The sequence below is a fragment of the Phascolarctos cinereus genome, unplaced genomic scaffold (genome assembly GCF_003287225.1).
Source record: "Phascolarctos cinereus isolate Bilbo 61053 unplaced genomic scaffold, phaCin_HiC Scaffold_4;HRSCAF=312, whole genome shotgun sequence".
Lineage (NCBI taxonomy): Eukaryota > Metazoa > Chordata > Mammalia > Diprotodontia > Phascolarctidae > Phascolarctos > Phascolarctos cinereus.
In genome coordinates, this window is record NW_027555847.1 from 656,391,009 (window position 1) to 656,417,503 (window position 26,495).

The following is a 26,495-nucleotide window of genomic DNA, read 5'->3' on the forward strand; positions in this document are numbered from 1 at the left end:
GGCTTTTCCAAATTCTCTACACTCACTGGGTTTCTCTTTAATATGGATCTTATGACACTGAATTTTGGGTGAGGACACACAGAAAGCTTTTTCACAGTCATTACAATCATGGCATATTTCTTTACTAATTACATTATGCCTCAGAATGCTATGAAGTTTCCTCAGTGAAATCTACAGCAATGAAAAAAGAAATTGATTGTCTAAATTCCCAAAACAAAGTGGATTAAAAACACAGTGAGAGGGGCAAGGCATCAAGTTAGTCCAATTTTTTTTTATTTGTGTGTCTATATATATATATACATATACCCCCCCACAAAGATATAAATATATACATAATACATTTATGTGTGTGTTGTGTATGTGTTTAAGTAGCAGAAGGGAATCTCATTGGATTAGAAAGCATTTAAGAAACTGTACATTGCTTTCAATAAACCCCAACTGCTTCCCATTGCAAAAATCCATCTCTTGAAAAACCAATATTCTACATACTATGTGGCTTCAAATTATGGAACACCATGATCTAATTAGATTCCAAATTATAAGTGACTCAAAAAGTAATGAACTCATAGTAGCAGCATGTTGCCAATCATGATTTACATTAGAGAAGTAGTATAACTAATATTAAGGAAGACATGTATGCCTGGAAATGGAGGGAGTTGGCCAGGTAGTGAGACACGAAGGAGAGGCACACTGAGTGGCACATTTGGTATCCTGAAGATAATAAAAGAATCAAAGGAAACCTTCAGTACAGTGGGTGGCTACTCTTTGGAAGACTTATGGAAAAACATAGATGGGAAGGTATAGAGGAGTCTCAGTCTGCAGGGGCAGAAGTTACCACAAATCTATGAAAGTATGCATCGTTTGATGTTTAAGGACATTTTGGGTCTGAAAGAGTCCCCAGATTCACAGCACTCATGATAATATATCTCTCCAGTAGGAATTCTATGATGCTGAACAAGCAAAGGTTTCTGACTGAAGATTTTAAAGCCTCTCACATTCACTATCCTCAAATGGTTCTCTCCATTCTGAATTTTCAAATGTTGATGAGAGTAGGCAGATTCAGTTAAGGGTTTCCCACCATATAGGCATGTTTTGGGTTTCTCTCATACACACACTGGATTTCTCTCCTGCAAAAATTATTTTATGTTTAATGAGGGTAAAATTCTGATGGAAAGTTTTCCCACATTCCATGATCATTGGAATTCTCTCCAGTGTAAATTCTATGATGCTAAATAAGCAAATGTTTTTAAGTGTTTACTCATTGTTTTCATAAGGTTTTTATGCATAAATTCTCTGATGAGTAAGCCAAGTCCTTCTAATAAACCATTTACATTGTTAAATTCATGGGCCTCCTCTCCAATATGAAGTCACTGGTGATCATTAAAAACAGGCTTCAAGACTGAGGGCTTTTCAATATTATTAACTCTTGTTTTTTTCGGTGTGAATTTTCTGGTGACTAGTAAGGGTAGACTTCTTTCTATAGGCTTTCCCACATTCCTTACATTCATAGGGTTTCTCTCCTGTGTGAACTCTCTGGTGCTGAATAAGGAAAGCTCTTCTGATAAAGCATTTGCCACATTCACTACACTCATAGGGTTTTTCCCCACTATGACGTCTCTGGTGATCAATAAGTGTAGATTTCTGACTGAAAGCTTTTCCACATTCATTACATTCATGAGGTTTCTCTCCAGTATGAAGTCTCTGATGTTGAATAAGGGATGCCCGTGTACTGAATTGTTTTTTGCATTCATTGCACTCATGGTGTTTGCCTCCATTATGTAATTTCTGATGTTCAATAAAAGATGGCCTGTGTCGGAAAGCCTTCCCACATGTACTACATTTATAAGGTATCTCTCCAGTGTGAAGTCTTTGATGATCAATAAGGGTAGACTTCCTCCAATAGGCTTTACCACATTCATTACACTCATAGGGTTTCTCTCCAGTATGAATTCTCTGGTGTTGAATAAGGGCAGATCTATGACTGAATGGTTTTCCACAATCACTACACTGATAGGGTTTCTCTCCTGTGTGAATTCTCTGATGCTGAATGAAATTTAGGCTTTGGGTAAAGATTTTACCACATTCATTACATTCATAGGATCGCTCTCCAGTATGAAGTCTCTGGTGATCCACAAGAGTAGACTTCTTTCTATAGGCTTTCCCACATTCATTACACTTATAGGGTTTTTCTCCTGTATGAATTCTCTGGTGTTCAATAAGCAAAGCCTTTCTAATATAGTGCTTACCACATTCACTGCATTCATAGGGTTTTTCACCTGTGTGAAGTCTTTGATGATCAAGAAGGGCAGACTTTTGACTGCAGGCTTTCCCACATTCAGTACATTCATATGGTTTCTCTCCTGTGTGAATTCTCTGATGTCGAATAAGCAGAGATTTTCTGATAAAACATTTATGACATTCACTACATTCATAAGGTTTTTCTCCAGTGTGAATTTTTTGATGATCAACAAATGTAGACTTCTTATTGTAGGCTTTTCCACATACATTACACTGGTAGTGTTTGCCTGCATTGTGAATTTTCTGGTGATCATTAAGAAGAGACTTCTTACTATAGGTATTTCCACATTCACTACATTCATATGTTTTTGCTCCGGCATGAATCCCCTGATGTTGTATAAGCAAAGACCTTCTGATAAAGTGTTTTCCATATTCATTACATTCATAAGTTTCCTCTCTAGTGTGAATTTTTTGATGTTCAATAAGATTTGGGCTCTGTCCAAATTGTTTCCAATATACAGTATTATCACAAGGTTTCTCTTGTGCATAGTCTTTCTGATATTTAATTAAATCTGAATTTTGTTTGAATCTTTGGTTCATTTCATCCCATTGCCGTAATCGCCCTCCTGAAGGATCTCTCTGAAGTCGAACAGGGTTAGAAGTTAGCCTGAAGTTTCTTACAAATTCATTACATTCTTGGCCTCTCACTCTTGTTGGAGACAACTGGTGGATCACTGGAACTGTCCTGAAACCTCCCTCATGAGAAATGAGCTTCTTCCCCACAGAGGATCCCCAATTTTCCTTTGGTCTTCCTTCATATTCACAGACTTCTCCCCACTTGGATCCTTGGGAAACATTCCCTGTGAGTCTTTCCAATATTGCCCATTGTGGTTCCACCTCTTCAGAAATTTCCTGCTTTGGAAACAGCTCATTTCTCTCAGTCCTCGATTCACAATCTAAAACAATAAATGCAAAACAGGAATATTAAAGATCAACAAGGAAGAGATAAGGTTTTGGGGTCTATGGGACAGATAACCCAGAGAATGATGAGGAGAAGGTATGAGAAAAGCGCTCCAATTTTACATGTTTATTTCATAAGCTCTGCTTATTATAAGACATTCCTATCTTCTCAGATATGCTAAAATGACTTCACATGTGTTAATTGGATATCAATTGATCAACAAATACTAGTTGAATTGAAGTATAGATAAATTTTCCTTTTCATCCTTCCTCTTCCATTTTGATAAGTGAGAAAGCAAACACTATCTTCCTTGTAGTTATGCTGGAGAAAAGAAAAAGAGTTGACTGCAAAGCAGCCATAGCCAGCTGGGAAGAGAAGCCAATAGAGAACACTCACAACTTGTCCTTACTCATTTTGCCGGAGAACCTGGCAGCCTGGGTGACCATATTCTGGAGCACAAGGGCTGATGCCATTAGGAAAAAGAAAAAGTTCCTGGGCATACTAATCGGAAGTTAGTAACTTCAGGCTGTTAGTAATTTTGGAAACCCTACTATTGCACTAACTTTCTCACATGACCACAAAGGACACAGAGCTAGCAATGCATGTGAGTTAGTCAGGTCTCTGGGATACTTACTGGGCTTGCACTCCAATATGAAAGTCTGATCACTTCTGCCCCCAGATCCCAAGTGTGAACAGAGAATGCACCAGAGTCACCTGGTCCATTATCCCAGGATCCAGGAGGGTGGGAAGCTGCTTTCTTATGGTTAGCAAATTCTTTCCTCCTGTGATTTCCATCACTCTGATTCAAATGAAGTCTGCTAAAGCAAAAATTACTTGCCCCAGCTTACTATTTCCTGGACTTTCATCCTAATCCAGCTTAGCCCTGACCTTCCTCCCCCTATCGTTCTCTATCGTCCCTTTCATTATGATCCCTGGAGGGGCTGTCTCTATCCATATCGATCTATATCTTGTATAAGACCTATATATCTTGCCACTGGACCCAGCTGGCTCTGGAGGAGAAAGTAAGGCTGGTGATCTTGCACAGCCCTCCCTCATTTAAATCCAATTCACTTGCAAGTCATGGCATCATCTTCCTGATGTCATGGTCCTCTTCCAGAATGAAGGACAACAGACAGCTAGGTGTTGCAGTGGATACAGCACTGGCCCTGAATTCAGGTGGACCTGAGTTCAAATCCAGCCTCAGACACATAACACTTACTAGATGTGTGACCCTGGGCAAGTCACTTAACTCCATTGCCTAGCCAAAAAAAAAAAAAGGAATGAAGGACAAACAAAAACAACTGCCACATGATCCCTGGGACCCCCACTCCTTCACTAAACTTTTTTTCAGCTTAATACTCACATTCCTCCTATAGAAACCTAGTTTCTCTAGAAACCAGGCCCCCTCAATAGCACTATCTAGTTACTTTCTCATGTCCCCTGGCACACAGGAAGAAAAGTTGGCCTATTCCTCACTCATCACTGCCACTTCCAGACTTTTATAACCTTGACTCTGAAACTTCTCCTTTGGACTTCACTCTAGTTGTCTATATCACCCTATCCAGGATCCTTATTACTATCTTCCATTAGCCTCTAGGTCACCCTAATTACCTCCAAGAAGTATAGCATTTAGTTCATCGTCTCCATGACAGCAGCTCCCCTCATACAATATCTTGTCCTCCCAGTTCTTTAATTTCCTGAACTCCCATGACCTGTATCTTTATTCCGCCTCTGCCACCCAGAGGGACAGTTAAACTTTAAAACTCACCATCAACCTGGACCATGTTACTTCCATGACACTGAAATTCTCCTCACTGACTACTACTTCTTATCCTGACATCTCTCTGTCTCACTCCTCCTAAACTTACTCTTCATCCACATTGTAGCCTCCAATCCCTCCATCTCCACCTGCTTTCTTGATCTGGCTTCATTTTCCTTTCTTCACAATCTTGATTCTACAGTCAACCAGTTCAACTATGTACTTTATTTTACCCTCAAATTCCATACCTCCTTGTTCTACTACCATTCATACCTTGCTAATTTTCAATGCTAGTTCACCCTCACCACCTGGTTTCTTTTATCCTACTCTCATGCTGCTGACCGCAACTGAAGGAAGTTAGGCAACCATGCAGTCATGCTAACTAGGTTCATTAAAATTCATATTAACCTAATGTCAGGGGACCCCCAGCTCTGTACAACCATACTTTTACTCTTCGATGATTGCCTATCGTGATCCTTGAAGCAGCTGATCCAAAGATGAAAGAGTCTTTGCCTCTCTCCCCAAGCACCATTTGCCACCTCCACCCTTCTTTCTCTATTAGCAGATGACTTTCCTCTGCTCAGAAAATTGAAGCCATCTGATATGTGCCCTCATTCCTCCTAATCAGCACTTCAAAAATTCTCTATAGCTTCACCCACCTTCTCCTTTGCTTCAACTTTAGTCAAAGGTGATCCTCCTTACCCTTGACCCCATTCCTTCCCATTTTCTCTCAGAACTTCCCCTATTTCTCATGGGAACATACCCTTTTGTTTCTCACCTTTCACCTCTTCCTAATCACTGGTTCCTTTCCCATTGCCTACAAATGTGGCCAGGTTGTCTCCATCCTTGACTTTCATTTGACCCTTCCATCCTATTAAACTACCATCCTAGATCTCTCCTTTCTTTCACTGCCAACCCCCTAGAAAGCATTATCTACAACTTGTTGCCTCCACTTACTCACCTCCCAAGCACTCCTCAACTCCTTGCAACCTAATCTGGGTTACAGCTCCACCCTATCACTTTACCGAAAAGGGTCTTTCCAAAGTTACTGATGATCTCTTACCTGTTAAATTCCAATGGCCTTTCCTTAATCATCCTTCTTGATAGTTCTGGTTTTTGACACTGTTGACCAACCCTTCCTCTTTGGATACTCTCTCCTCCTTTGGTTTCTGGGATACTGCTGTCTTCTGTTTCTCTTATTACCTGTCAGATGGTTCATTTTCAAGCTCCTTTGCTGAATCATCATTGACCTCCTACCCTCTAAGTACCTGAAGTCCCTCCAGGCTGTGTCATAAGCCCTCTTCTCTAGCCCCTCTCCCTAAGTAACTTTATCAAATGAGATGTTTGTAAAGCACTTAGCAAAGTGCCTGCCACATTGTAGGCACCATATAAATGCTAATTCCCTTCCCTCCTTTATCTACTATCATGGCTTCAATTATCATCTTTATTATACATCTAACCCAAATCTTTCTAATGAACTTCATTCTCATATCACTAGCCACCAGCTGGATATCTCCATCTGGATATCTGGATATTCCATTGACATAACAAACCTACATCCAGCAAGAATTCATTATCTTTTCCTTCTAAACTAATACCCCTTTCAAATTTCCCCATTTCTGCTGAAAGCACCAGCAGGGTATTACCTAGATTAATGACCTCAGAGTCATCTTTGACTCTTCCCTATTCCCCACATATCCAATCATTTACCAAATCTTATCACCATCACCATCACCACCACATCTGCTTTCTTCCTTCCATTCATTTGGCCACTACTATAATTCAGGCCCTCATCACCTCTCAGCTACTGTTCAGTCATTTTTTTCAATCATGTCTGACTCTTTGTGAACCCTTTTGGAGTTTTCTTGGCAAAAATACTAGAGTGGTTTGCCATTTCCTTCTCCAGGTCATTTGACAGATGAGGAAACTGAGGCAAATAGGGTTAAGTGACTTGCCCAGGGTCACACAGCATGTAAATGTCTGAGGCCAGATTTGAACTCAGGAAGATGCCTTCCTGATCCCAGGCCCAGCACTCTATCCACTGAGCTCCCTTAGCTGCCACCGAGAGGCTAGACCATTGTAATAACCTACTAATTGGTGTCTTTGTTTCTATTCTCTTCCTTTTCCAATCTAACCTGGAGTTTCACCAGGGTTCTACTCATGTTGAAGACTGTAAATTACTGGGGATATGTGCGTACATTTTGAGGACTAATATACTTCGTTAATAAAGCTGTTTTATTTTCCTCCTTCTTTCAATAAAATTTTCTTCAGTAATATTGTGAACTATATGCTTGCAATCAGGGAGCCAGGCTCAACCCCAAAGTATACAGAGGGGTCTTTGGGTCCCTGACATTAGGGTCACATATGTGTTAAGAATGGTATGTGAATAGATATCCCTACAAAAAATGAAGAAAGGGTAAGGAACACTTGAATCTTACATGGGAACTGGTCAAAAGAAGGAAGAATACACAAACATACATACACACTCACACACAAAGTTGGGTACAGGAATACATTTGACTCAACAGAGAAATAGGAAGAAAAAGGAAGAAGCAGGGAGGGGGAATTAGAGACAGGGCAGACTTAGGGAGGGATTAGTCCTAAGCAAAACAAATTCTAAAGATGTATACAAATGTCTAAATCTCTTTTTGAAGTGGCAAAGAATGGCAATGTTAGGGGGTACCATAAACTGAAGAATGAATGAGTTTTGGTATATAAATGTGACGGAAAATTATTGTGCTGAACTCTTATCAGCATAATGACCAACCAGGATTCCAAAGGACCAATGATAAAACATGATACCCACCTCCTGATACAGAGATGAAGGACTCAGAATGCAGAATAAGCAAATATTTTGAGGACATGACCAGTGCGGTTTTTGTTTTTCTTGTGTTTTCAGAGGGGGTGGAGAAATGGGGAGGACAGGGAGAGAATGAGGTGATCTTGGCTGATTAAACCAAACAAAAAAATTGTGTGTGTGTGTGTATGTGTGTGTGTGTGTGTGTGTACATATATATATATATACACATATACATGTGTGTGTGTATTCATCCATTCCATATTAATATCTATATCTATACTGCAATAAATGAATAGATATAGATATGGCCAATGAGAAATTTTGTTTTACTTGACTATACACCCTTGTAACAAGAGTTTTGCTTTTCTTGCTTTCTCAATGGAGGGGTGGGTATGAGGGAAGTGGGAGGGAGAGAAGCATGAACTTTGTTTGAAAATAAAATAAAATGTAATGAAGAAAAAGAGAAAGAGATGTCTATTGGAGTAGGCTGAGGGTAGAAAAACATTTTTCAGACTGGTACAGAATGATTCCCAGTGTGGCTTCTGTAACCAAAGTTATCTCCTAAAGCACAGAGCTGGGTAACTAAATTTATAAACTAAAGAAAAGGTGGTCTTTTGTCAATTTAGGGGATGGCTTGTATATTAGATAGAATTTTTCAGAATTTATGAGCTTATGAGAATGCTTGCTTGTACTAGTCTAATTTTTTTTCTCACTTGATTAGCAATACATGAACTTTACATTTGATAACAAAATAATATGTAGAGAGCACCAAAAACCTCTGATGCACTTGCAAGGACCCCTAACTAGTGAAGAATAAAGTAGATATTACAGAATGGATGAATAAACCCTTTCGGCACTGCTCAGGTGAACAAATGTCTAAATAAGCACGGAGATGCTCTGTAGCAAAGACCAAGTTTTCTTCCAGGGTCATAAAGGAGCCATATGTAATAAAGTGGACTCCTAAAAAGTCAAGCCGGATCCAGGGAAATTATATTATAAAGCTTAGGTGCCAGTCTGAGAACCTTGCCTCATACTTCATTGAAAAAGGTCAGGACATTTGCCAAGAGCTCCCTCTTTTCTCCTTTTCCTCATCTGATATCACTCAGATGGTCTTCTCTCACTATGTCATCCTTCACCCGTTTCAGGTGAAGAGGTGGCCTTTCTCTCAGCTAAAGCAAACCCCTCCATATGGACAAATGATCTCATTCGACCCCTTCTTCTCCAGTAGATTGTCCCCTCTATCAATCCCACTTTTTCACTATTCATCAATCCTCAACTTCTGGCTTCCTGGTTTCCTTAAAGTCTTAGCTGAAATCTTACCTTCTACAAGAAACCTTTCCTAGTGCTCTCTGGGCCTGGAGTCAGAAAAACCTGAGTCCATATTCAATCTAAGATACTTACTAGCTGTGTGACCGTGCACAAGTCACTTAAGCTTCTGTTTGCCTCAGTTTCCTCATCTATAAAACAGGGATCATAATAGTACCTACCTTCCAGGGTTGTGAGGCTCAAATGAGATAATAATTGTAAAGCATTTAGCACAGAGCCTAGCACATAGCAAATGCTGTATATATGCTAGTTGTTTTATTATTATCAATCTTATTTATACATGTTTGCTTGCATGTGATCCAGAAGAAGTGAGGTAGGGCAGTGGCTAGGGCCTGTAGTCAGAAAGACTTGAGTGCAAATCCAGCCTCAGACACTTACTAGCTATGTGACCCTGGGAAAGTCATTTAACTTCTGTCTGCCTCAGTTTTCTAAACTGTAAAATAGGGATAATAATAGCACTGACCTCCTTTCCTACATTTCCTTCCTCCTCCTCATTAGATTGTGAGCTCCGTGAGGACAGATAATGTTTTTGCTTTTCTTTGTTTCCCCAGCACTTTGTTTCCCCAGTGCCTGGAACATAGTAGGTGCTCAATAAATGTTTGTTGTTGACTTAATTATTCATTGATCAAGGAGGAGGAAATTATTAGTGATGTGTAAACCATTCAAACCTGGAGAGAAAGATGACCATGTCAACGTAGGGCTTGTTTTTTTTGCTGTTGTTGTTTTTAGTCATTTCAGTTACGTCTGACTCCTTGTGACTCCATTTGGAGTTTTCTTGGCAAAGATACTAGAGTGGTTTGCCGTTTGTTTCACCAGTTCATTTTACAGATGAGGAAACTGAGGCAAACAGAGTTAAGTGACTTGCCCAGCATCACACAGCTGTCTGAGGACAGATTAAAACTCACTCCAAGCCCAGCATGACATAGTTGCCTTGTTTTCGTTTACTAATAGGTAAACAGAGCCTGATCAGGCATTTAGTCTAGACTGTAAGCAGACATGTCCCAAATAGTACAGAGAAGATATACCACAACCAAAGATTCTAGAAGAAAAGATAGCACAGAGGAAATAGGAGATTCTTATGAAATTCTGATTACATAATTGTGAATGAGTATAAGGAGGAATATGACAAGAACAGGAGGTAATGTGGTATAGGTGGGAGAGCATGTCTCTGGAGTGAGAGGACCTAGGTTCAGATTCTACAACTAATAGTACCTGTGTGACTTTGGGCAAGTCACTTAACTTCCCTTGGTCTCAGTTTTCTTATCTGTAAAATGAGAGGGTTGGCCTCCAATGTCCCTTTCAGCTCTAAATTTATGATCCTATGGTATAAAGACATCTCTAATGAGTTAAAAATTTGAAAGGATATATACAAAGAAATCAGTAGAAACTTGTGAACAAGAAAAAAATACAAAAGAGTGACGTGGACCTTCAGAATAGTATCACAAATACTAAACTCCAGACTGAACAAGGCTTACAAAAAATAAGGACAACAAAATGAGCAGGAACATAAAAAGGAACCGAAAAGTAGTGGCTAGAACTAGGGCACCAAGAAACAGTTGGAAAAAAAAAGAAACAGTTGGCAGCAGCAAGAGACGGGAACAAGTAATAAGGAACCAAAGCCACTTCCTGAAACCTGGGAGAGCAAACGGCTTCATGCTTCGGCCCACATTTTTATCACTGACTTCAATGAAAGGACAGGCTGTGCTAACTGCATTTGTGAAAAACGTGAAGCTGCAGGGAAACAGATGACTGAATTATGGTCCTCTTTAAGCTTACCGGCCATCTACCCTGTATCTTGTACATGCCTATTTATGTACATCTTGTCCCCCATGTTAGAGTAGAAGCTCCTTGAAGGAAGGAGCTGTTTTTGCCTTTTCTTTGTATTCCCAGTACTTAGCAAATTCTTGCTTCCTTGCTCGCTTGCTTAAATTGAGATCCAAAAAAGATTTCAAAAGATTGGAATGGTGGATTAAAGCTATTAAGATTAATTTTTTTTAACTATTTAGTCCTTCAATTGGCTTAAAAAAAAATAAACTGTACAAGTATAACATGGAACCAGTTGGCTGTAAAGTAGCTCATGAGGAAAACAGTGAAGATTTTTATAGATCCCAGGCCCAATATGAGTCAACAATATGACGTAGCAGCCAAAAAAGCAAAAGCAGTTTTCAGCTGTATTAATGTAAGTTGTATCCAATAGAAGGAAGGCTACATTACTAATGCATTTCTGCCCTGGTTAGACCACATCTACATTATTATGTCCAGTTTGGGAAACTATGTTTTAGGAAGTACATTGAGAAACTAGAGTGAGTCCAAATAAAGGTGACCAGGATGGTGAAGAGATTTTACAAACCATGCCATATAAATGTCAACTGAAGGAAATATGGAAGTTCATTCTGGACCTAGGAGTAACATGATCATTCTTTTCAAATACCTGGAGAATTATTACAGGGGAGAAGGATTAGGTTTAGTTGTTTTGATTCTAGAGGGCAAAATTAAACATTTTCTTTATAAACCTATAACCCTAGAGGAGAGGTACTATTTTAGCTTTTGTCTTTGTATCTCCAGTGCTTGACGCAAAGTAGGCATTTAATAAATATTTGGTGAACTGAATGAATGAATGAATGAGTAGAAGTGACAGTGGGCCAGATTTCATCTCAGCACAAGGAAACACTTTCTGATAATAATAGTGGGCCCAAAATGCAATGGGCTACCCTGTAGGGTAACAAATTTCCTGTAACTTGAATTGCTGATCTGTATCAGTGGAAGTTTATGTAAACAGAAATTCCCTGAACCAATGAAATCACAGGTCCAGACAATCTCTAATGCCTAAAAAAAGAAAAGAAAAGAAAAGAAAAGAAAAGAAAAGAAAAGAAAAGAAAAGAAAAGAAGAAAAAAGGAGATGAAGAAGGAAAAAAAAGGAAAAGATGTCTTATAAGAGAATAAGACCAAATAATGGTTTCTGCTAAATTTCTACAAGCCTAGGATAAAAGAGCAGGTAAAAGGTTACTATAAGTCTGGTCAGAGAACAAGGATGAGCAAGAACCAGGCTGTAACTTCATTTCAAATTGTATCTATCATTGGGAACGCTTTCTGCTCTGAAGAAATGTATACAATGCATCCTCTTCCTAAAGAGAATTTGTTCTTTTACATCTCTAGAATAAAGACCTAACCACTGTGCCCAGTATACCACTGAACATACTGGAGATGATCAGTAAATGTGCGTGTTCAATGACTGAATGAAGACATTTCACTCACTCACTCACCTGAACAGTCGCCTCTCAGCATCTCTCTCCCCTCAGCTTCCTGAATGTCTAGGATCCATGGCTCTTCCCCTCGTTCTAGCTGGGAGATCACATTTGGTTTGGATACTGGAAATCCTGTGCATAAGGAAGGAAATGGGGGCCGGTGATTTGTTCTGGATACACAGAGCTGTCCCAACCTCAGTTCCAGGGCCTGGGTTTTCAGGTAGGTGAGAAGAGAAAAAAGGCCATGATAGAAGAGCCTAGAAAAGTTTTAAGAAACTTCTGGAGGGGATCTTAGAATTGTGTTCCAAGAGGAAATGGGGACCTGGTGAAGTAGGTACATGAGGCAATTGACTAAGTATGTGCTATCCACTCTTACAAGGCAGAAAACTTCTACTTCTAGGGAGTCAAAATTAGATCCCATATGAGACGCCTGGTACTAAATCAGGAAGAAATCTGAGTTTCCTTCAAGGGCCTGAGAGGCATCAAAAAGTACAGATTTAGATAGAATTAAGGAATCTCTTTTTCTAATTCTATATAGACCAAGTCTGTCAACTGGTAAAGGGAAACAGAGTTGTCCTATTTGTGAACCTCAAAGGATTAGAAATCTGTAGGCCCTGAACCTCAAGGCCAAACCTAACAAAAGTTTTTCATACCCTACACTGATTCACAAAGCAAGGAGCAAAGGAACTCAGACCCAAGTCCTGGGGGGAGGAGCCTTACCCAGAGAGACCACATTCCCATAATTCTCTAGCATCACATCCTTGTAGAGGTTTCTCTGAGCAGGACCCAGATGGCTCCACTCCTCCCGGGTGAGATAGACAGCCACATCTTCAAACATCATAGATGCCTGAAACATGTTCCTGCGGCAGCCCAGCGATAATCCCAGTGCTCGGCCCTGGGATGAATCATATGATCACAGAAGGTAAGGGTTGGCAGGGAGTGCCAAGGCCTGTTCCTGAATAAGAATCCTCTATGCAATATAATGGAAAAATGGTGGTCAAGCATTTATTCCAAGATCTCTAAGGAAAGAGGTCTTCGAACTCACCGCCTCCCAAAGCAGCTCTTTGGTTCAAATTGTCAGTAAAAGAGCTAGAAGCCTTGGAAAGGCTACCAGCTTGGTAGCCATTGGAAGGTGATCCAGTGAGGTAGAGGCTCTGCAGAGTGTCTGAGTCTGTGAAACAGACTATGAAAATGTGAAAATATATGTGCATGTATAAATATGTGGGTGTGCATGTACATTTTGAGGGCTAGGAGACAAAATGGATTCAGAAAAAAAGAGGAAGGGATGGGTTTAAAAAAAAAAAGTAACCTTCTCCAATCCCCAAACAAGAAGAGCACATGGTTGAGAGACTTATCTCCAATCTGATAAGTCAAAGTAGAGGCCCCAGAGCTGGAGGTGTGCAAAGTCAGTAAGTATATTTATGAAGGTTGAGAGGAAAGTAGCCTAGAGAACCAATAAGCTTTGTCCATGAAGTCCTTTACTCTACTAGGCTCCCAAGGGAAGGAATATAGGCTCATATTCCTGGGGTTGAAGTGGGAGGTGCAGGAGAGTAGCTGGCTGGAGAAACTCTAGCAAGGGACCATGGCTGAGTCTACTCCAGAGACAGCAATAATGAGATCTCAGAAAAGAAAACTTACCTGAGGCCTGAGTGGAAGAAGCTCATCTGCCATCACCTGGTCTTTTAGATGCCTCTTTGGGAGACAGGGCTGAGGGAAGAGAAGGAAATCACGAGTGAGACCAATCATGTCCTGCAGCTTCCCTTCTACCTAACCTCCCTAGTCCTCCTCACCAGTGCTTCAGGGAAACTAGGAACCCTGTAAGGTCCTGACTAATATCAAATAAATCAACTAATTAGCAAGCATTTATTAGATAATGCCTACCATATTCCAGATACTGTGCTAGGAGCTGGGACTACAAAAACAAGAATGAAACAATTCCTCTCTTAAAGAAGCATTCATCCTATCAGAAGCCACATGTATACACATATAAGTATGTGCAAAATACATATGAAAGAATTTGGGGGAATAATCTGATGTGAGGGGAATGTATTATTAGGTTAGTGGAGTGAGTAAATGCCTCATGTAGGAGGTAGTACTTAAGCTGGGTATTGAGAAAACTAGGGATCTTGAGAGACAGAGGTGAGGAGAGTGTGCATTTCAGGCATGGGGGGGGGCAGCAAATGCAAAAGAAGGAAACAGGAGATAGAATGCCCTGTATGAGGAACAGCATAGGTAATTTGGCTGGACTGCAGTCTGTGTGGAGGGGAGTAAGAAGCAATAATGGTGGAAAGGTAAGTTCCAATCAGATTGTGAAGAAATTTAAATGACAAACAAAGGAATCCTATATTCGATCCTAGAAGTAATAGAGAGCCACTAGAGTTTATTGGGGTGGGGGGGAGGGGTTGAAGTGACATGATCAGAAAATTAGGAAAATAGGAAATCACTGGCAGCTGTGTGGAGGGTAGATTAGAGAGGGGAGAGACTAATTGGGAAGCAATTGCAATAGTCTAGGCAAAAGATGATGATGTTAGAATGGTGCTGCATTAGTGGAAAGAAGATGCCAGAGATGCTGTGGAAGTAAAATTAACAAGACTTAAGCATAGAAAACCAGACCTGTCATAGCTTCATTCATTCATCCAACAAACATTTCAGAGCCTGATGCATGCAGAAGACTATGTACCCCATCAATTATAACCATATCGGAGGCAGCATGACATAATGGAAAGAGCATTATAATTTCAAGTTGTGAGATCCTGGGTCACTGGCTCTAGCCATGTGACTTTGGGCAAATCGCTTCATCTCTTTGAAGCTATTTTCCATCCACAAAATGAGAGTGTTGACATTACCTCCCCTTCCAGGGTTGTAAACCTTAAAAGCACCACACAAATGTGATCTCATTACTTCTATCATTATTATTCTTAAAACCTAAAGCACTTTATAAATCTGGGTTCCTATTTTTATTATGATTGGTTGTAGATGGAAGCTGTAAGCAAGATCCCCTCTGTTGTTGTTCAGTTGTGACTTACTCTTCACGACTCCATTTGGGATTTTCTTGGCAAAGAAACTTGAGTTGTTTGCCATTTCCTTCATCAGTTTATTTTACAGATGAGGAAACTAAGGCTTGCCTAAGGTCACCCAGATAGTAAGTATCTGAGCATGGATTTAAACTCAGGTCTTCCTGACTCCAGGCCCAGCTCTCTATCCACTGCGCCACCTAGCTGCCCTAAGTCCCTCTCTGAGTTCCATCTGTTTTATAGGTATGATTTCCTATTTTGTGGGCAGAAAATACATAGCTAATTCATTAGAAGATAAATTCAGGATCCAAAAGCCCAAGAGGAGCTAGAATGACAGGCAGAATCTAAGATGAAATGTATTAGGGATAAATGTAACATCCTACCCTTAAGTTCAAATAAAACAGCTCCACAAATTCAGGTTGGGGGAGGCATGGACAACAGTTGCGTAAAAAAGATCTAGGAGTTGTAGCGAACCCAAAGTCCTACATGAACCAACCATGTGACATAGAGCCAAAAAAGCTAACATAATCTTAGGCTACACGGTATGCATCAGCCTAGTACACAGAACAAAGGAGCTCATTGTCCCACTCTACTCTGTCCTAATCAGACCATATTAGAAATATTGTGCTCAATTCTGAGGACCCCATTTTAGGAAAGATAGTAGTAAACTGGAATACTAATAACTAGCACTTGTGTAGTGCCTTACACTCTGCAAAGTGCTTTATATAAACTATCTCTTTGATCTCATTTAGGTGGCCCAACGGACAGTGCATAGGGTCTGAAGTCAGGAAGATCTGAGTTCAAATCTGGCCTCAGACACTTAGTAGCTGTGTGATCCTGTCATCACTTAACCCTGTTTACCTGTTTCCTCATCTATAAAATGAGCTGGAGAAGGAAATGGCAAACCACTCAGGTGTCTTTGCCAAGAAAACCCCAAATGGGGTCACAAAGAGTCAGACATGACTGAACAACAGCAACAGCATAACTGTCGTTATATTCTCCTGGGATACTTAATACATTTAACTTCCACCTGCCTCAGTTTCCCCAATTGCAAAATCATAATCGTAATACTTGTAAAGCCCTTAGCACGGTTCCTGGCACATAGTAGATGCTTAATAAATGTTTGTTCCCCTGTTTAAAACAACCCTGCAAGGTAAGTACTATTATTATCTCCACAGACAGGGGGCCATCCAGCCATCCTGGTCTATATCTTGCCATTGGACCCAGATGGCTCCAGAGGAGAAGGTGAGGCTGGTGACTTTGCACAGCCCTCCCTCATTTAAATCCAATTCACTCGCATGTCATGGCCTCACCTTCTTGATGTCATGGTCCTCTTCAAGAACGAAGGACAAACAACATCCCCACAGACAAGAAAACCAAGACTGAGAAAGGATAAATAACTTGCTTGGGATCACACAGCTGTCTGAAGTAGATTTCTAACTAAAGCCTTTGTGACTCCAAGTTCAACACTCTGGAATATATCCGAAGGAGGGAGACCAGAATGGTGAGTTGACCAGAGACCACGCCATATGAATAATCAGTAATGTTTTGCTTTGAAAGAAAAAGAAATGTTTGGTGTTTAGAGGTTAGATAGAGATCTTCAAATATTTGCAAGGTTATGAAATGGGAATGGGATGAGACTTCTTTCATTTGGTTCAAAAGCAGGAATGAGTAGAAGCTGAAGATCAGAAGATTTCTGCTCCATGTAAGGACAACAATGAGAACTTTCCAAAAAACCAGAATGGACTACCCTGGAAGGTGGTGGGTTCCTTTTCCCTGGAAGTCTGAAAGGGAAGCTGAATAGCTATTTGTTGGGACTACCATAGAAGGGCTTCCTGCTGAGAGACCAACTAGATTTGATGACTTTTGAGGTCCTTTCCAACTCTTAGTTTCTATGATTCTCAAAAGCTTTAGGAGGACCAGTTTCCTTATCTCCTCTTCTATCCTCCTTCTTCCTAGTCATCAGATCTCTACTTCACTCCAGCTTCAATCTTGCCTCAAGACCCTCACTCTTGTTGGGATGTCTGGAATGTCTCACACCCTCCTTCAATATTTGTCTTCTCCAACAAGCCTTCCCTGAATAATCCATCCTCCCCACAACCACATTGATAACTCCTAAGTTTGTGTTTACTCAGCTCTCCATACACAGTTTGGACAATATAAATAAAAATAATAATAATAATAGCAAACACCTACGTAGTGTTTTAAGGTTCACAAAGCACTCATGTTTCCCTCTTCTATGCAATTCTTCATCTATGTCTTCTATATTCATTTGAATCTTATTAGATTTGGTTCATCATGTTAGCCATCTCTTTGGATCTTGACTACCCTACAATGTGTTAGCTATTCCTCCCATCTATGTGTCATGTACAAATTTGATAAAAACATACCATCTAGGTCTTAACAAATGTTATCAATAACAGATGTTAAACAGCAGAGAACCAAGAAGAGATCCCTGGAGCACTCCTCTAGGGACCTCTTTGCAAGTTGACATTAACTTAATAATGACTAACTTCTGCATCCAGACACTTAACAAGTTCCAAACCCAGCTAACTTTACTAGCCCATGTCTTTCCATCCTGTCCATAAGCTGTGAAGGTGGGAAAGGAGCAGGAGAATATTTCTTGGAAGAGGTAGCATCTGAAAAAAGAGGATTTCAACAGGTGAGATAAGGGATAAGAACTTCTCCTAGGCAAAAGGGATAGGATGAGCACAAAAAGAGAATTTGAGGAGGCAAAAACAAGAATAACAGATGGTTAGAAGCCCATTTTGGCTAGAAAATAATAATAATAATAATAATAAAAACATTACCTAGTGCCTTAAGGTTTGCAAAATGCTTTAACAATATTATCTCATTTGATCCTCACAATAACCCTGGGAGATAGGTGATGTTATTATCTCATTTTACAGATGAGGAACTGAGGCTGAGAGAGGTTAAGTGATTTGCCCAGGATCTCACAGCTAGTAAGTATCTAAAGCCAAATTTGAACTGAGGTCTTCCTAACCTCAGGCACTATCTACTGTGTCACCTAAAGCATACAAGACAAATTTAGAAGAATCCTAGAATCCCAGAATCTCCAACCTATGCCTGTTCAGAAATTCTCTCCTTCCAAAAATCTCCAATCATACTTAGCCAACCATTCTAGCCTGTCAGGATCTTGTTGAATTTCAAATCTGTTGTCCAATCCCTCCTAGGTTTCTGTCATGTGTTAATTTGATAACCCAAGCCTTTTCCAAAGTCACTGATACAACAGCTGAATACTAGAGGGTCAAGGACAAATCTCACAGACATTCCACTAAAGACCTTCTTCTTTAAGTTGACACTAATTCATTAATCACTATTCCGTGGATATAGTTCTTGTTACTCAACCAGTCTCAAAGTAACCTAACTCTATTATCAACTAGTCTACATTCTATCTTGTCCACACACACACAAAAAAAAATGTGAATACATGAGAAACTGCCAAATGCCTTGCTCAAATATACTATGTCTATGGCATTCCCCTGATCTACCAGTCTAATAACCCTGTCAGAAAAGGAAATGAATTTAGTCTATCATGATCTTTTCTTCCTGATCCCAAGATGGGTGTTAGTAATTACCGCTTTCACAAGTGCTCACAATTCATTTCTTTAATTAGAGAATTTTGCCAGGGACCAAAGTCAAGTTTATTGGTCTTAAGTTTAAAGAATCTACCTCTTTCACTTTAAAAAAAAAAAACATCTGGTGCATTGTAAGTATTACAATCTTGCAGCATTTCTCCCATTCTCCAGTATTTTTCAAAGATCAATGAAAGGTTAGAAAAATGGGCTGAATCTAGTAAGATGGGCTGTAATTAGGATAAATGTAAAGTCCTGTACCTGGGCACAAACTATACAAGTACAGATAGACCTATATGCATATTCAATGCTTCATGTGAAAAAATGTCCATGGATTTTAGTGGACTGCAAGCTCAATATGAACAACAGAACTATAGCATGACAGCCAAAAAAGCTAATTCAATCATAAGATGTGTGAACTGAAACATATTTCTGCAATATTAAATTAAGTTATAGATGCCACATTTTAGAAAGGATGCTGGCAAATTAGAGAATATACAGAGTGGGATGACCAAGGCAGCTAGATGGTGCAAAGAATAGCACACAAGGCTAGGAGTCAAGAAGATGAGTTCAAATCAGACCTCAGATTCTTATTAGGTCTGGGAAGCTGAGCAAGTCACATAACATCTGTCTGCCTCAGTTTCATCAACTGTAAAATGTGGATAATAGTAGCACCTACTTCACAAGGTTGTTGGGAGGATTAAATAAGATAACATCTGTAAAGCACTTAGCACAGAGTGTATGTGTATGTGTGTTTGTATGTGTGTGTGTGTTTGTATGTGTGCATGTGTGTATACATATATGGCACTAACAATTAGAACTATCCAGAACTGGACTGAGCTGAGAAAGTCAATTTCCCATCACTCAAGGTATTCACATGGATGTTGCTGAGAGCATTCTCTCTCAAGTACAAGCTGTACTAAATGACTTCTAAGATTATTTTCCATTCAGAAATTTGGATTCTTTGGTAAGGGCAGGTTTAGAGGTAGGAAAAACAGGAGAGCTTGAGGAAATCACATCAGATGGAATCAATCTCCTCAGGAAAGAAAGTAAGTCATCTGATTAAAGAGAGCAAGGATAGGCTGAGGGTGAAGACCTAAGAAGGGAAGCTTTGGAACAAGTGCTATGAGGAATAGTGATGGTTTATACTGGCACAACACATCAAAGTTTGCAAAGAACTTTTAATGACATTTCTATGTGATCCTCACAATAATCCCATGAATTTTTATAATGGGTATCATATTGTCGGCCTTCTCAATGGGTGGGAAGGGGCTTGGAGGGAGAGAATTTGGAACTCAAAAAAAAAATTTTAATGACTGTTTTAAAAATGTAAAATGTAAAAATTTTTTAAAAATTTAAAAATTTTAATAATAATTCCATGAATTACAGGATACAAGTACTATACCTATTTAAAGATGAGGATGCTGAGGTATGAAGATGTTAAGTGACTTAGCAAATGTCACAAATAAATGGCAGAGCCAGAACTCAAATCTAAGTCTTCTGTTTCCATGTCCAATCCTTTTTCCACTATACCTATTTGATATTCAAAATGAATCTGTAATCTCATAGACTAGATTTTCCTTCAAAGATGCAGATCACAACCCATCTATATTACTCTTGCCCATATCTTCCTATAAGTTTGCCAGAGGGAGACCACCCAATATGCTGGAGGCTTTCCTCAATTTCTCTTGTTATCACGAGACTACTAGTCAGAACACTGGTTATCCATCTGGCATCCCTCACCCTTGCAGCAGTAACCCCTCTTCTTCTATTATACATTTCTTTGATGAGATTTCTAACTTCTCTTCTTCAGAGTTCCTCCCTGGTGATACTACAGCTGGCTCATACTTACCACTGCACCTCTTCATGGCCCTCTATGGGATACCCTTTTTTCAGTTGTTCAGAGACTATTGTGTTCCATGTCTCTCAGGTATACACAATGATAGACATGATAGGTATGGAAAAAGGTGGGCCTTTGCTTCTAGGAGAACGTTGGAGTAGTCAAAGCAGCTCTTCAGTTTCCTAAAGGTGATCCAGACTATTCTCCTCCTCCTATTTAATTCTGGGCCCAAACCATTCATTTGTACTATCTGTCCCAAGACACATAATACTAGATGCCAATATCTCTACAATTTGTCCATCCAATTTCAAGTCACAATCTGGGAAATAGACATTCTTTATCTACTTCATCTTTCCCATGAAGATAACCAGGTCAAACTCTTTTGAGTGGTTTGAGATCCTATCCAAGAAGTTCTACAATCTTTCCAGGCTTAAAGAAACCAGTACAACATCATCCCCAAACAGAAGCATTTGGAAGATCTCACTATCCACAGGGAATCCCTCTTCAACCTAGGCTCTGTGCTGGATTCTCCTTCATCACAGTGGTGAATATCTTTGTTTTATGACTCACCTGACTTTTATGATCTCAGGGCCACTGAACAAGATTATTTCTATTGTTATGTCTTTCAAGGAATCTTGAATGATTCTGATCAAATAATATTTGCAAAGCACTTATTAGCACATTATCTGGCACATAGTAGGTACTTAATGTTTATTCCCTTCCCTGATAAAAGATACCTTGTTGGAAGAAAGGCTGGGTGACACAGGTTAATAATGCAATAAATCAGCATGATTTCTCCAGGGGTATTTATTTAGCTGTTTGAGAATAGGAGTAATGAAGATATATGGTGAGAGTGACCCAGGGTTGATGGCTACCAGCTCAGAAACAGCAGAAGGTCAAGGGGATCAAAGAATCAAGGGTAAAAGAAAATGTATTGTGAAAATGGCTGAACGCTAGTTGAAAATTGACTAGGAAGGAAAATGAAGGCAAAACAAGTGCAATGGACTGAGAAGAAGGAACCAAGGAAGGAGAGGTCTCTCTTCTCTATCAGAGCGAAGAGCAAGTTTGGAAGGAATCAAGAAGAGACTGTGGTCAGAGAGGGGGATTTCAGAAGTCCAGATCTTCATATCACATAGTTCTGTGTGAAAGTGAGGTAGAATGGTAGGTAGCTGAAATAGAGGTGGAGGTCATAGAAGTTGAGAAAGTTGAAGAACTGTGAGTCTAGGATATTAGAATAATAATTAAAATGACAGCTATAGTCTCTGAGAATGACAGCAAAATATGTAGTGTAAAGGAAGATGGTGAGCCTAGTACCAAAATCATTGAGAAAGATGGGACAATGTCCTTGAAGTCAGTAGGTAGCAGTGACAACAATCATGAGAACGTGGTATAATTGAATGGCCATGAACTTCAAAGGAGGAGTTGTGGCGGATAACAGCTGAGCAAGGGTCTGGAAGCAACAGAAGGGGAAAGGGGTATGCTGACCACATCCTTCTCCCATTTCCTGAAATTATGGGTCCAGAAGGAGTAAGTAACCTTAGTTGTGGTTAGGTGCCAAAAATGTAATTTTCTCCTCCCTCAACCAGTTCCAAGTCTCTACCTCTACAGTATCTGTCATTTTTCACTTCTTTTCCATCCTCACAGTGTCTGTCCGTCTGTCTGTCTCTGTCTACCCCACCCCAATCCATTTTACCTAACATGTCAGATTATTCTCCCTGAAATATACGCCATCACCTTGCCTGAAACACTTTAATGGCTCCTTACTCCCCATTAACATAGCCTGATGTTCAATCCCTTCCACAATCTGACATCACCCTCATTTCTAGCCTTATTTAAAACTATTCCTTTTCCCATAACTTTCATCCCAACAAACCTGACTACTTCCACCTCCCTGCCTTCATCACCTCAACCTTGTGCCCAACCCCACTCTGCAGAAATTTTATCTATCTTTTAAGGCCCATCTCATGGTATGTCTTCCTTGAAACTTTTCCTAATTCCTTCAGATGAAATGATCCCTCTCTCCATGGCACTTTTGTGTTTGCACTTCTCTTTTACAATGACCCCATTCTGCCTCATATTATATTTATATGTAACCCTGTCTTCTACTTCCCCTGCTGAGCTACAAATCCCCTGAAGGCAAAAGCCAAATCTTCTCTCTGAAGCTCAGCATCATTCTACAGACTTCAGGAAATATTTGGTGAAGGAACACTGAGACATAACATTTCTTTGGCTAAAGGATAAAAAGGGCTTACAGCAAAATCAGGCCCTAATTCTACTATATCCTGGGTTCTTCATGGGGTTGAAGTGCAGAATGGAAGAATCCCAGAATCATGAAAGAAAGGGGAACATAAATAAATATAATAGCTAAATGGGCCTTCAGAGTCCTAGGATATCTTTTTTTTAATTACAAAAATTCAGTTTAATGAAACAATAAATTTAAGTGTAATTTTATAATGCCTTGAATAAATAATAAGCATTAATTCTTCAAGATTAGATATCAGCATTTCTTAATCTAAGTTCCATGGACCACCAACAGATTTATGGATAGATTTCAGGGGTTCAAACACTTGGATTGGAAAAAAATTAAACTTTTATTTCAATATAGTTTCCTTTGCAGTTCTATATATTTTATTTCATGCATTGAAAAACAATACTCTGAGGAGTCCACAGGCTTCCTCAGACTGCCAAAAATACCCATGACACACACAAAAAGGTTAAGAAACTGTACATCAAAGCTGTGACACAGAGGTCATCATATGTAATTACAAGTTCATTTCAGTTCTTGAAGATATAGTCGACTGAGTTGTCCTTACAATAGTAAACTCTAGGCATCATGACTGCTAGGATAGAATGGTCTATCATTTATCTATATCTTGTTGATAAACTATAATTCATCTTCTACAAATGTTATTAAGTCTTATGGTAGCATGTAAGCTTTTTGAAAAAATTAATTCAGAAAAGAAGTACTTAGTGCATAAAAACATCAACAATCTTATTGTGTAAAACCAGTCAAAGTCAATATATCTACTAGCTAAGTAGAAATACACACCTGGTTAACAGTCATCAAGGTTGCAAATGTTACATTTTTCTTGCATTCAATTCTGCTTGGGATATTATATATCGCTTACTGTAGGTTTTAAAACATTCTTTCACTATATTATTTGAAAACCAGCAATAATTTTGCTCCTCTAGTTACATTGTATCATATATTTTTCTGCTCATTCAAAGTTTCTGTATTTTAAAATCTACCCTTAAGCTTTAATAGAATATCGGGGGGGGGGGGGCCAGGGACCAGCAGATTTTTAACTTTAAAAAAGCAGAGGGCTAAAAATATCTGAACCAAAAACAAACAACAAACAACAAAAAAGCCCAGCAAAATCTTTATTTCTAAATATGCACTACTGGCCAAAAACATTCACATGTTCAAGAAAAATTAAAATTTAAATATTAAGTATTAAATATTATTTGTTTTTAATATTATTTCAACATGTTTCTAAAGAAAATTTTCAGTAATATTTGGGGAGGGCTTCACTATTTTGACTAAAAACTATTTACATATTTTATTACATATATATTTACATATGTGTGTTTTACATATAAAGAGATTGACCAAAAATCACATCAAATATTTTAATACAGTTGTGATTATTTAATAATTTTATTTTTTTTGTCCAGAAAGAAACTGTGAAAAGCAAAGGAATGGGATTTTTTTTTCAAATTAAGTAAATTCTCTCTTCCATTGTGGCATTATTTAAAATAACTATGTCAAGATGTTATGAATACATACGACAAAATAAAAATCTATACTAACAATTTAAAAGCTATTACAATTTTGTCTTAAGAATGATACCTAACAATAATTATTCCCTGCTATTCACTGTATTATATTTCATTACAACAATCTGTTGCAAACTCATAATATGCCTTAAAATTGCAACAACAACAAAAAGGAAAGCTCTTTGACTCTGGTATTTTGATTATGAACAAATATTGAAAGCTGGCATTAATACAGAAATAGCAACCTATACCTTTAAATTAGTTCTTTTAAGCCAAAACTACAACACAGATATTACATATTCATAACTTAGCAAACAAGCCATGCAATATTAATAAGCCACAATATCATAATTTTCATAAGGAATGAAAACTAAAAATGCAAAATTTAGTTCTTACTTCTAGGATATACTTTTAGGGGTTCTTCCATGCATTCCAAAGCAAACCTGTTTCCCTAATACAAATAGAGGAAAATGCAATTTATTTGGTTTTTACTGACTGGTTATCCAGACAAGGGAAGAATGCTGCCGGAAAGCTTCTAATACCATCGTCACTCATCAGATACCGAAGCATCTGCAACTGCATCATCATTATGCCAGTTCTCTCAGCTCTTTTCAAAGGATCAAAGAGTGGTGATGGATTGAAAAACAAAAAAGAAGGAGCCTGCTTCATTCCAAATGTTGTAAGTTTCCAATGTTGACATCATTTTACAACATAACCTTTCCCTGGTGATTGGGAAATGCACTGGGAAACATCTTATTTCAAAGCCTGGGCTTCATGACAAACTAGCCATGAATCAATAGTGCGTCAAGCTGCTAGCTCTCCTGGCAATTCAAACGTCACGAGCCCCGATTTTGCAGGAAAGAATGTCGGAAAACCAGCAGCTTTCCTTAACATCTGCTGCGTGAAATATCTTTAGCAGCCCAGACATTTTTCACACATTTCAATTTGGACTTCAATTTATGTCCTACCCAGATCAGCACGGCCAACTTCCTGATTTCTGTTTACCTTTGGTTACATAATTCTCTAGTGCATACTTTTATTTCATTATTCAAGACGCTGATTTGATCTGACTGACAGCCCACTAACCTATCTGCCATTAACTACATTTTGCAATCAGCGACTTTTATTATTAATGGAATTTGAATTTAATGACGTTCTAATAACGGAATTTGTAATTGGCGTCATTGGTGATGAAAGATAAACTTGATCCTGTGTATTACAAGAGACTTCTGACCACATTCAGTTATTAGAAATAAAACAGTGACCCATCCACAATAGCATATTGTTGGGGTAAGGGGCATTGGAGAGAGGGGGATATTTTAATACACTGGAGGGGGCCCTTAGGACTGAGATTGTCACAGGGACGCTACGCTTAGTCCCCTTTAGCAGTGACTGTCTCATGTTGCGAAAAGGGTACTGAAAGGAGGAGACCCTACAGGAGAGAACTGGGGGGAGGGGCCCCATGGCCGGGAGAGGTCAAAGAAGGGAAAAGGGACCCCATGGACCGGGGTCGGGTGCGAAAGGGACAAGTGACCCAGTGGAGTAGGGGGAGGGGCAGGGATCTAGGGGAGGGAGGAGGAGGAGGAGGTGGAAGAGGAAAGGGGGCGGGGACCCGAAGGAGGAGGGGAGGGGGCGGGGACCCTGTGAGGGGGAGGGGGGAGGGGACGCAGCGGGTGGAAGGGACCCAGTGGCCCGGAGAACTCACCTTCCGAATCCCGATCACGAACCGCCAAGCAGCGGGCGCCCGGAGCTGCAAGCTGGAGGTGATTGGCCGGGGGCGGGGACCTCTTTTCCCGGCACGGACAGCTCGGCGGCCGCAGGCTCGCCCTCAGCCGATCGATCGGCTCAGCGTCCTGTCACTGGTGGGGGCGGGAGGGGGGCGGGGACGGGGGAGGGGCGGGACTGGGCAAGGAGCCGTTTTTGTTCCCACGGCCGGAAG

At 39.6% G+C, this 26,495-nt stretch overlaps 1 protein-coding gene across 2 annotated transcripts; it reads right to left on the minus strand.

Moving 5' to 3' along the window:
* Nucleotides 1–251: 251 nt before the first annotated feature.
* On the minus strand, nt 252–26,426 carry LOC110214107 (uncharacterized). 2 transcript variants are annotated; one of them, XM_020994804.2, is made up of 5 exons: nt 26,262–26,426; nt 13,968–14,036; nt 13,050–13,224; nt 12,348–12,461; nt 252–3,194 (listed from the first exon to the last, which is right to left on the minus strand). In XM_020994804.2, exons 2-5 carry the CDS (start codon nt 13,998–14,000, stop codon nt 1,420–1,422), a joined length of 2,097 nt encoding a protein of 698 aa, XP_020850463.1. In that variant the 5' UTR covers nt 14,001–14,036; nt 26,262–26,426; the 3' UTR covers nt 252–1,419. The 2 variants fall into 2 exon arrangements, with proteins under 2 accessions (XP_020850463.1, XP_020850464.1); XM_020994805.2 differs by lacking the exon at nt 13,050–13,224 and having other exon boundaries at nt 26,262–26,276.
* Between the last annotated feature and the right edge of the window lie 69 nt (nt 26,427–26,495).

What these genes read in the sequence shown, in the direction of transcription:
- LOC110214107 (XM_020994804.2), bottom strand. Translation starts at nt 14,000, where the DNA reads ATGGCAGATGAGCTTCTTCCACTCAGGCCTCAG. An exon ending in TGGGAATGTGGTCTCTCTGG is followed by an intron (nt 12,462 to 13,049) that starts GTAAGGCTCCTC and finishes CCTTATGCACAG; the next exon opens with GATTTCCAGTATCCAAACCA. An exon ending in GCTGAGAGGCGACTGTTCAG is followed by an intron (nt 3,195 to 12,347) that starts GTGAGTGAGTGA and finishes TTATTGTTTTAG; the next exon opens with ATTGTGAATCGAGGACTGAG.